The sequence below is a fragment of the Kogia breviceps genome, chromosome 9 (assembly GCF_026419965.1).
Source record: "Kogia breviceps isolate mKogBre1 chromosome 9, mKogBre1 haplotype 1, whole genome shotgun sequence".
Taxonomy (NCBI): domain Eukaryota; kingdom Metazoa; phylum Chordata; class Mammalia; order Artiodactyla; family Physeteridae; genus Kogia; species Kogia breviceps.
The window spans coordinates 51,347,820-51,360,064 of NC_081318.1; the positions used below are offsets into that span (position 1 = coordinate 51,347,820).

General features: G+C 42.3%; 1 protein-coding gene across 1 annotated transcript in view; it reads left to right on the forward strand.

Moving 5' to 3' along the window:
- GSDME (gasdermin E) overlaps positions 1-12,245 on the forward strand; it is a 71,693-nt gene that overhangs the window by 15,307 nt on the left and 44,141 nt on the right. Inside the window, 1 exon segment of the mRNA XM_059073975.2 lies at positions 8,512-8,704. Coding sequence (XP_058929958.2) covers positions 8,512-8,704 — 193 coding nt within the window.

Here is a 12,245-nt window from a genome sequence, read left to right on the forward strand (position 1 = left end):
TTCCTAGGTATTTTATTCTTTTTGTTGCAATGGTAAATGGGAGTGTTTCCATAATTTCTCTTTCATATTTTTCATGATGAGTGTATAGGAATGCAAGAGATTTCTGTGCATTAATTTTGTATCATGCTACTTTACCAAATTCATTGATTAGCTCTAGTAGTTTTCTGGTGGCATCTTTAGGATCCTCTATGTATAGTTTAATGTCATCTGCAAACAGTGACAGTTTTGTTTCTTCTTTTCCAATTTGTATTCCTTTTATTTCTTTTTCTTCTCTGAGTGCCATGGCTAGGACTTCGAAAACTATGTTGTATAATAGTGGTGAGAGTGGACATCCTTGCCTTGTTCCTGATCTTAGAGGAAATGCTTTTAGTTTTTCACCATTGAGAATAATGTTTGCTGTGGGTTTGTCATACATGGCCTTTATTATGTTGAGGTAGGTTCCCTCTATGCCCACTTTCTGGAGAGTTTTTTTAATCATAAATGTTTGTTGAATTTTGTCATAATCTTTTTCTGCATCTATTGAGATCATATGGTTTTTATTCTTCAATTTGTTAATATGTTTTATCACATTGATTGATTTGCGTATATTGAAGAATCCTTGCATCCCTGAGATAAATCCCACCTGATCATGGTGTAGGATCCTTTTAATGTGTTGTTGTATTGTGTTTGCTAGTATTTTGTTGAGGATTTTTTCATCTATATTCATCAGTGACATTGGTCTGTAATTTTCTTTTTTTGTAGTATCTTTGTCTGGTTTTGGTATCAGGGTGATGGTGGCCTCGTAAAATGAGTTTGGGAGTGTTCCTTCCTCTGCAAATTTTTGGAGGAGTTTGAGAATGCGGGGTGTTAGTTGTTCTCTAAATGTTTGATAGAATTCACCTGTGAAGCCATCTAGTCCTGGACTTTTGTTTGTTTGAAGAGTTTTAATTACAGTTTCAATTTCATTATGTGTGATTGGTCTGTTCCTATTTTCTATTTCTCCCTGGTTCAGTCTTGGAAGGTTATACCTTTCTAAGAATTTGTCCATTTCTTCCAGGTTGTCCATTTCATTGGCATACAGTTGCTTGCAGTAGTCTCTTAGGATGCTTTGTATTTCTGCAGTGTCTGTTGTAACTTCTCCTTTTCATTTCCAATTTTATGGATTTGAGTCCTCTCCCTCTTTTTCTTGATGTGTCTGGCTAATGGTTTATCAATTTTGTTTATCTTCTCAAAGAAGCAGCTTTTAGTTGTATTGATCTTTGCTGTTGTTTTCTTTGTTTCTATTTCATTTATTTCTGCTCTGATCTTTATGATTTCTTTGCTTCTGCTAACTTTGGGTTTTGTTTGTTCTTCTTTCTCTAGTCCCTTTAGGTGTAAGGTTAGATTGTTAATTTTAGATTTTTCTTGTTTCTTGAGGTAGTCTTCTATAGCTATAAACTTCCCTTTTAGAACTGCTTTTGCTGCATCCCAGAGGTTTTGGATCATCGTTTTTTCATTGTCATTTGCCTCTAGGTCTTTTTTGATTTCCTCTTTGATTTCTTCAGTGATCTCTTGGTTATTTAGTAATGTATTGTTTAGCCTCCATGTGTTTGTGTTTTTTATGTTTTTTCCCCTGTATTTGATTTCTAATCTCATAGCTTTGTGGTTAGAAAAGGTGCTTGATGTGATTTCAATTTTCTTAAATTTGCTGAGGCTTGATTTGTGACCCAACATATGATCTATCCTGGAGAATGTTCCATGTACACCTGAGAAGAAAGTACAATCTGCTGGTTTTGGATTGAATGTTCTATAAATATCAATTAAATCTATCTGGTCTATTTTGTCATTTAAAGCTTGTGTTTCCTTATTACTTTTTTGCCTGATGATCTGTCCATTGATGTAAGTGAGGTGTTAAGGTCCCCCACTATTATTGTGTTACTGTCGATTTCCTCTTTTATAGCTGTTAGCAGTTGCCTTGTGTATTGAGGTGCTCCTATGTTGAGTGCATGTATATTTATAATTGTTACATCTTCTTCTTGGATTGATCTCTTGATCATTATGTAGTGTCCTTCCTTATCTCTTGTAACATTTTTACATTAAAGTCTATTTTATTTATTATGAGTATTGCTACTCCAGCTTTCTTTTGATTTCCATTTGCATGGAATATCTTTTTCCATCCCCTCACTTTCAGTCTGTATGTGTCCCTACGTCTGAAGAGGGTCTCTTATAGGCAGCATATATCTGGGTCTTGTTTTTGTATCCATTCAGCAAGCCTGTGTCTTTTGGTTGGAGCATTTAATCCATTCCCATTTAAGGTAATTATCAATATGCATGTTCCTCTTACCATTTTCTTAATTGTTTTGGGTATGTTCTTGTATTTGTTCTCCTTCTCTTGTGTTTCCTGCCTAGAGAAGTTGCTTTAGCATTTGTTGTAAAGCTGGTTAGGTGTTGCTGAATTCTCTTAGCATTTGCTTGTCTATAAAGGTTTTAATTTCTCCATTGGATGTGAATGAGATCTTTGCTGGGTAATCTTGGTTGTAGGTTTTTCCCTTTCATCACTTTAAATATGTCCTGCCACTCCCTTCTGGCTTGCAGAGTTTCTGCTGAAAGATCAGTTTTTAACCATTTGGAGATTCCCTTGTATTTTATTTGTTGCTTTTCCCATCCTGCTTTTAATATTTTTTCTTTGAATTTAATTTTTGATAGTTTGATTAATCCATGTCTTGGCCTGTTTCTCATTTGATTTATTCTGTATGAGACTCTCTGTACTTCCTGAACTTGATTATTTCTTTTCCCATGTTAGGGAAGTTTTCAAGTATAATCTCTTCAAATATATTCCCACACCCTTTCTTTTTCTCTTTCTCTTTTGGGACCCCTATAATTCGAATGTTGGTGTATTTCATGTTGTCCCAGAGGTCTCTGAGACTGTCCTCAGTTCTTTTCATTCTTTTCATTCTTTTTTCTTTATTCTGCTCAGAGGCAGTTATTTCCACTATTTGATCTTCCAGGTCACTTATCTGTTCTTCTGCCTCAGTTATTCTGCTATTGATTCCTTCTAGAGTATTTTTAATTTCATTTATTGTGTTGTTCATCACTGTTTGCTCTTTAGTTCTTCTGTGTCCTTGTTAAACAATTCTTTTATCTTCTGCATTCTATTTTCAACATTTTGAATCATCTTTACTAATATTACTCTGAATTCTTTCTCAGGTAGACTGTGTAGTTCCTCTTCATTTGCTTTGGTGGGTTTTTACCTTGCTCCTTTATCTGCTGCATATTTCTCTGTTTTCTCATTTTGTTTAACTTACTGTAGTTGGGGTTTCCTTTACACAGCTGCATGTTCACAGTTCCTGTTGTTTTTGGTGTCTGCCCCCAGTGCGTAAGGTTGGTTCAGTGGGTTGTGTAGGCTTCCTGGTGGAGGGGACTGGTGCCTGTGTTCTGGTGGGTGTGGCTGGATCTTGTCCTTCTGGTGGGCAGGGCTGCATCCAGTGGTGTGTTTTGGAGTGTCTGTGAACTTAGTATGACTTTAGGCAGCCTCTCTGCTAATGGGTGGGGTTGTGTTCCTGTCTTGCTAGTTGTTTGGCATGGGGCATCCAGCATTGGAGCTGCTGGCTGTTGGGTGGAGCTGGATCTTAGTGTTGTGATGGAGGTCTCTGGGAGAGCTCTTGCCGATCGGTATTACGTCTGGCCAGGAGGTTTCTGGTGGTCCAGTGTCCTGGACTTGGCCCTCCCTCCTTGGAGGCTCAGGTCCAGCATCTGACTGGAGCACCAAGACCCTGTTAGCCACACAGCTCAGAAGAAAAGGAAGAAAAAAAAACCCCAAAAAAACATAAACAAAAAACTGGACAGAATCCTAGGACAAATGGTAAAAGCAAACCTATACAGACAAAATCACACAAAGAAGCATATACATACACACTCACAGAAAGAGAAAAAGGAGAAAAAAATATATTAGAAAAAAAAGGAAGAGAGCAACCAAACCAATAAATAAATCCACCAATGATAATAAGCACTAAATACTAAACTAAGATAAACATAAAACCAGAAACAAATCAGATGCAGAGAGCAAACCCCAAGTCTAGGGTTGCTCCCAAAGTCCACTGCCTCAGTTTTGGGAACATTCATTTCTATTCAGGTATTCTTCAGATGCAGGGTTTATCAAGTTGATTGTGGGGATTTAATCTGCTGCTCCTGAGTCTGCGTGGAGAAATTTCCCTTTCTGTGTTCTCACAGCTCCTGGTGTTCAGCATTGGTTTTGGCTTTGCCTCTGCGCGTAGGTCACCCTCAGGTGTCTGTTACTCACCTTTACAGAAGGGGATTAAAGCAGCAGCTGATTAGGGCTCTGTTGCTCACTCAGGCTGGGGGAGGGAGGGGTTCAGTAGTCATAATTAGAATGTGAGGTGAGCCTGAGGCGGCAGAGGCCGGCATGACATTGCAATAGCCTGAGGCACGCCCGTGTGTTCTTCCTGCGGAAGTTGTCCCTGGATCATGGGACCCTGACAGTGGCGGGCTGCAAAGGCTCCTGGGGGGTGTAGATAGTGACCTGGGCTTACACACACAATTCTTGGTGGCAGCGGCAGCAGCGTTAGCAGTTTATGCCCGTCTCTGGGGTACAAGCTGATAGTTGTGTCTCACGCCTGTCTCTGGAGCTCTTTCAGGTGGTGCTATGCCTTCTGTGGGCACACTGGGAAGGGATGCCCTCTCCTCATGCATCCTGAAACAAAGGTCTTGCCTTTCTGGCAGGTCCAGACTTTTTCCTGGATTCCCTCCTGGCTAGCTGTGGCGCACTAGCCCCCTTCAGGCTGTCTTCAAGCAGCCAACCCCAGTCCTCTCCCTGCGGTCTGATCTCTGAAGCCCGAGCCTCAGCTCCCAGCCCCCACCTGCCCTGGTGGTTGAGCAGACAAGCCTCTCAGGCTGGTGGGTTCTGGTCGGCACCAGTCCTCTGTGCGGGAATCTCTCTGCTTTGCCCTCCGCACCCCTGTTGCTGCGCTCTCCTCCGTGGCTCCCAAGCTTCCCCCCCTCTGCCACCCGCAGTCTCCACCAGTGAAGGGGCTTCTAGTGAGTGGAAACCTTTCCTCCTTCACGGCTGCCTCCCAGAGGTGTGGGTCCCGTCCCTATTCTTTTGTCTCTGTTTTTTTCTTTTTTTCTTTTGCCCAACCCAGGTACGTGGGGATTTTCTTGCCTTTTGGGAAGTCTGAGGTCTTCTGCCAGTGTTCAGTAGGTGTTCTGTAGGAGTTGTTTCACATGTAGATGCATTTTTGATGTATTTGTGGGGAGGAAGGTGATCTCCATGTCTTACTCCTCTGCCATCTTGAAGGTCTCCCTTTTTTCTTATTGAGATATGGTTGATTTACAATATTATATTAGTTTCAGGTGCACAATATAGTGATGTAAAATTTTTATAGATTATACTCCATTTATAGTTATTCGAAAATATTGGCTATATTCCTTGTGCTGTGTAATATATTCTTGTAGCTTATTTATTTTACACATAGCAGTTTGTACTTCTTAATCCTCTACCCCCATCTTACCCCTCCCCCACTTCCCTCTCTCCTTTGGTAACCAGTAGCTTGCTTTCTATATCTGTGAGTCTGTTTCTTTTTTATTATATTCACTAGTTTGTTTTATTTTTTAGATTGTACATGTTAGTGATAACATACAGTGTTTGTCTTTCTCTGATTTATTTCACTTGGCATAATACCCTCCAAGTCCATCCATGTTGTTGCAAATGGCAAAATTTCATTCTTTTCTATGCCTGTGTAGTATTCCATTGTGTGTGTGTGTGTGTGTGTGTGTGTATACCACATCTTCCTTATCCATTCTTCTGTTGATGGACACCTAGGTTGCTTCCATATCTTGGCAATTGTAAATAATGCTGCCATGAACATTGGGGTGGCATAGATTCTTAAAGATAGAATTACTGGACCAGAGGTTGGGAACTTTTCAAAGACTTTTGGTACTTATTCCTACACTACTTTTTGGAACATGGTGATATATGAAAGCACCATCAGCTCTTAATTATTGGACTAGATGATGCTTGAGTCTTCTTTCAGCCTTAAAGTTCTCTAATTTTGTGATTGCATCTCCCTTAAAGGGAAAAAGTGATAGAGGAGATAATTTGAGTTGACAAATAATCTCCTAACTTTCTTCCAGCTTAGCATTCTAGCCAATACTTTCTTCAGCCAGGCTCATTATCAGAGCTCTCAAGCAATGGGCAAGTGAATTGATATTAACTTTATGTCATGTTTTCCCCCTTCATGTCTGGTAGAACTCTTATTGAGTAGTGTAATAACTAAATATAAGGAAAGGCAAGAGAAAAAAAAATTCACAGAACAGACCATGGACCCCGGAGTAATTGGAATTTCACCGCTCTGTGCTGTTGAGGTGCTTCTTTTGTGGTGTCCTGAGAGCTGTTGTTAGATGGGTCAGGCCAGTTGCAGTCCCTGCAGATTAGGAAGTCCCACATATGCTTATCATCTGAGGCCAGAGCTCACGCCTGGTTCTGTGTCCTGTTGCTGTTAGGGCTGTGATGAGAGGTGCCCTCTACTTTGTCTTCTGAGCAGATTCATGATGCCTCACCTTTGTTATTCTTGCCCCTGGCAACAACACTGGAGTCTTATGTTGCCCAGGGGTGTGGAGGTTGGAGGGTGGTGACTTGGTTGTCCTACCGATGGCCTGTTGGCTTCCTCACTTTTCCCTTCCACCTGCAGCCTTGGATAACGCGATGCAGACGTGTGTACAAATGACGTCTGTTTCGGAGGTGTGTCTAGTGTGGCATTTTGCAGTACACAGACAGTCTTGATTGTCCTTACCTGCTATGGATCCAGTTTTGGGGTCAGAGTTTTCAGGAGTGGTAGGTAATAAGCCTGATTGGGACCGGAACTGCGATCTAAGGGTAGAATTTCTGTCTGTGTAGTACTTTATACAATCTAGGACTGTCCTGTTTATCCGGAAATGATGTTGCTTTGGCCTAAACCCAGTGGATAGATTGAGCACTTGCTATGTGCCAGGCTCTGTATTACATGCTTTACATACATCAACTTCCAGTAGAACACATCAGGTAGTTATTATTAATTATCTCCAAATTACATATGACAAACCTGAGGTTCAGGGTGATGGATGTTACCCAAGGTCTCCCAGCTAGGTATATTAGATTAGTGATAAAATCTTGAGCTCTTAACAGCTGCTATATGCTACTTCTGAAAGCATTTCCCAGAGTGTTTGTGTTCTCAAGATGTGACTAGGAGAAGGCTTTGACTCAGGGGCATTTTCATAAGCTTCTTATTTTTCATGGAGATGGTTCTCTACTTTGTAAATTTCACAGATAATGAATGGTGATTAATTCTCATTAACCCTGGTTTGAGGTATAGTTTTTCTTGCCTGGGGTGAAAGAAATACAGGTGTTGGGGGCAGTGGCTGGATGGAATGAAAGGTTTCAGACTCCAGTTGGATTTGAATCCCTTATGAAGTATCACCAGGAGCCCAGGAGAGCCTTGGGTCAGGAAAATGGAAAGGGCCAAGTATGAAGTTCCCAAGAGACTCTCAATGTAACCTTCCTGAATGATGGTGACTGAGACCATTTTTATGGTAGTATTTGGTTCAGTTAAACATGAGAACAGTAGAAATCTGGAGACAGTTCAAGTCTGAGATCATCAGATATTTATCTGTAGTGTTCAGACAAAAAAGGGCAGATCCTGAAGACAATCTGATAGCAATCGCCTGGTATGGCCAGATGAGGAGCGTGGCAGTTTCCAGGGGAGTTGATTGAAGCTGGGCCACCAGCTGGCGGTGGCGTCTTTCTTAGTGTCTGAGAAGCCAGGAAGGAAGCATGGAGAGTCTGGAGCTTGTGTGTTCAAAGATGGCGTTTGAAGCAGGGAGGAAGGGCATGTCCACTGACTTTATCAGGAACACAGAGATAAGGAATTGCTTGATAAGGATTGAAGGACTGGGTAGAGGTCAGATATAAACAGGTAAATATGGGGAGAACTGTTTCAATGGAGATGGTAATGAAGGCCAGGGGAGTGTTCTCCAAGGCCACCAGTGAGAAGGTAGGATGCCCAAAGGACAGGTTCAGGCGCCTGACCTGCCAGATACTGAATCAGGCAGGCCAGTCCCTGGGTGGGTGGGCAGAGTGCTGGGCTGCTATTTTCTCTGTGCTTTGGTGTCATCCTCATCTAGTTCCTTCATCCTAGAAAAGTACATATTTAACATGTCCTATTTCTTTACCTGGATAGTAGTTAAACAGATGTTTGTTCTAAAATTATTCATGAAACTCTCTAGATACTTTTTGTGCACTTGTCTATATGTGTGTATATTGGAATCAAAAGATGAAAACACAAAAAAGTGCCCAGTCGCGTCCCTGGCCACCAGTGCATGCCACGCTCTTAGCACCCAGGTTCTTTGGCCCATACACACCAGCGCGGCCACCGGCTTTCCATTCTGAGTGCAGACCTCATGTTTCCCACGGGTTTCCGCAGGATTGGAAAGCTAGGTGACCTGAGGCACAGAGGTGGCCGTTATGTCATTAGATTCCTCTGCACGTCTCATTCACTGTAGTGGTCGTGGAGTCGGACTTTGTGAAGTACGAGGGCAAGTTTGAAAACCATGGGAGTGGGACCCTGGAGACGGCACTGGGGAAGGTCAAGCTGAACATTGGTGGCAAAGGCCTTGTGGAGAGTCAGTCCTCGTTTGGAACCCTGAGGAAGCAGGAGGTGGACTTGCGGCAGCTCATTGGAGTCGCCCAGGAGAGGTAATGGGAATTCTGCTTGGCATTTTGGACTTTGACGTGTCTCTCACCGAAAGGTCGTTCTGTGGGACGTTGGCTAGAAGGGTGACATCGGGATCTTGGCCAATCAGCAAACGTTACCGAACGCCCGTGTGCTGAAACTTGATGAGCAGTGCATCCTTTAATCTGGACGTTGACTGTTCTTGGCCCGAGAGGGGAGACTTGGGAAGCATTTTAAAAGGATGTTACTTCAGACAAATGTGTACTTTAAAGAAATCATACGATTCATAAAATACCAGCAGTGAGAACGCTCTGTCCTTCATTTCTGAATATTAATATCAGAAGTAGAAAAATCTCCCTTCTGCCCTGGCTCTTTATGATTTTCTGATTAGGAAAAGGAGAAAGCAGGTGTGGGGCTTCAGGGGAAGAGCTGGTTTTTAACTCTGAAGTCTTAAAGAAAACCCCACGTTTATTCATTGTTTAGATTTCAGTAAATACATTTTACCCCAGTAAAATGATAATACCTCATTATTTTTACCTTATGTTTATTCAACATTCTATAAGTAATTTTGCTGAGTGCCTATGACGTACCACACGCTGTCCTACCTGCTGGGGATGCTGCAGTGCAGCATCATTTCTGCCCTATATTCTAGGGGGGAGAGACACAAAACATGCGACGAAGTGAAATACATAGTAGGTTGATGGTGCTCTCTGGAGTGGAGAAAAATGTAGCAGAGAAGGGGGCTAGAACATGCCAGGAATGGGGGCTATGATTTGAAAAGGTGGCCAGAGAAAGCATCCTGGAGAAGATGGCATCAGAGCAAAGACCTGAAGCTGGGGATGGGAGCGTGCATAGGAGTGTCCTGGGCAAGAAGGCTGTAGGTAGAGGTGGTGTGATTGGGGCTGAGTAAACAGGGCAAGGGCGGGGGAGGTCAGAGGGGGTAAAGGATCGGTAGCAGGTCCCGTAGGACCTTGCAGGCCACTGGAAAGACTGACTCTTCCTCGGAGTGAGGTGGGAAGCCACTGGAAGACTTTGAGAGGGGAAGTGACAGGATCTGACTTATGTTTTAGAAGGATCCTTCTGGCCGCTGGGCTGAGGAGAGACTGGATGGTGGGAGCTGAGAGTCCCGTTGAGAGGTTATTGTAGTAATCCTGACAAGAGAATGATATTTCCATTTGTACAGTAGCAGGTGCATTTTCATGTGTAATTTTATCACCCTTTTTCTTTTAAAATGGAAAATGTCAATCCAAATAAATTAAGAGAAAACTCACTTGTGTTAAGTATAGGTAGCTTATCTCCTCTTTTCCAGTGTTCTTAGGATTATATGAAATATAAAATAGGTTTGCTCACCGAATAAAATAATGTTTAAAAATTAATGAGTAAAAAATACCATAAAACTCATGTATCAAACATTTGGTGGGTGGATCTTGTACAGATATTGAGGACGCTTGGGCAACTGAAGTCTTCAAAACCCATTCACCTCTCCACTAAGCTGATGCTTAATGGAGTTGAAAGACCATGGTTGTTATTTGACTATTGCCTCCTGCACTTTCTAGAACTCCAGGACTCTACTGAGTTAGGACTCAGGCAGGAATTCCCTTTCTCAGTCAGAGAACTTTAAGCTGTTTCTGGTGACACCAGGTGGAAGGGACAGCCACCTCTTTCTCTGATAGTCATGACCTTAATTATCTTTTCTCTACCGCTCTTCTTTGCTAGAGAGGCATTTTCCTTCTCTACTACAACACTGGAAAGATATTTGTGTTTGTCTGAAAATGAAATTTAACTGGAGGTCTTATGTTTTTATTTGCTAAGTCTGGCAAATAAGGGGCAAGAGGGACAGGAGGGCTGGTTGTTCCCTCAGTCTTTAGACAGCCGTCTATAGCGTAATCCTATTCTGCAGTCTTGTTATTTCTATTTGAAAAACCACAGTTTGGCAATACTCTGTAATCACGTTTCCCGTTATAGGTTTCTCACTCTTCGTGATTCAGGTGTAGAAGATAGTGCCAATAGGAAGCATATGGGGAGAAGTCAGTGAGTAGAGATGGGAAAAAGTCATCTCAGAGAAAGATGCTAGGGCCAGCAGTTATAAGGGGGGGTGGACAGGGAGAGAGGGAGGGGAAGGAGATAGGCATCTGCTGAGTACCTACTGTGTGCCAGGCACTCTATAGACGTCACCTCATTTACTCTGCACAGCTGTCTCTTCTTAGGTTTGAGGATTTAAGTCTCAGGGAAGGAAGGGACTTGTTCTCAGTCCCAGAGCTCAATTTGGTTGCTGCAGCTGGGATTCATCCCAGGATTTTCTGGCTCCAAAACTCCTGTTCTTTCCTCTACATGATTCTTGAAGTGACTGTGAAGCAAAGGAATTGGCTAAGATAAAAGTAGTTAAAATTATAGCAGGAGATATAAAGGCAGAGGCATGAATCTGGGTCCCCAGTGAGGGTACTTTGGGGGTGTACAGTGTTCCAGGCACTGTCCTGAACAAACACATGTGAATAGCTGGCCTGCCCACCTGGAGGTGCCCACACGAAGGCATGAGATCACTTGGGGAAAGTTTAGACATTCTGTTCTTTCTACAGGTGATTGGGAAAGGATGGCCTGGGTAGGAGAAAAGGGGTAGGGGCAACACCAGGAAGACGGTAAAGAACAAATTTTAAGTCTAGGAATGGAAGAGGTGTCTTATCACAGAGTCACCGCTTCCTTGTTTTGTTGCTAAGAGGTAAAGTCGAGCAACAAGGGAGAGAAGAGGAGGAATACTTGACCATAGTATGGAGATCATGTAAAGCTAACATTCTTGTTACTTCACGCTGGAATAATAAATTCTAATCTACACGGTCTGCCTCTTTTTGGACTCCCACAACATCATCAGATTGATAAGGCTGGCTGTTTGACACATGTGTAGCCTTGGGAGTGGTGATTAGTAACGCTTAAGTACTGTCTTTCTCGAGGGCTTATCCACCATCATTTTTATTTCAGGTCATTTGATAAGTTGTCATCTGTATACAAGTTATTTTAGCCCTCGAATTCAGAGTATTTGATTTATTGTCAGTGAGATGTGTGCACATCTCAAAAACAAACTTCATCTGTCCTTGAAAAAACAGGTACATTCATATATAGCAGTTATGTTGAGCATGAAGGCAATCCATAGGACCACAGGACTTAACTTTCCAGACACCTGGACGTGACCCCTTTGAATGAGAGCTCTATGTTTATCTTAAAACATTCTTGATGGAAAACAGGCTAAGACCTTTCCATAATGACTCAGGTTCATGTTTTAGTCCTAGATCCAGTATTATTCTGAGACAAACTCTTTAGTTTTCCCATCTTGTCTTCCATTGTCAGCTGCCATTTGTCAATGCTTTAAGTATAACCACCATACCCTCCCCATCTCTGCCACTGATGATCGCTTCTAATCTCCTAGTGTTTGAGGAAGTTTATTCCTGGTAAATAACTTCTGCAGACATGGTAGGTCGCTTCTGTCCCTGCCAGGTATAGGGGGAATAGTTGGACTAGAGGATCTTTGAGGGTTTTCTCTGGGCTAAATGTAGAAGTGAGTGGACTCGGAGT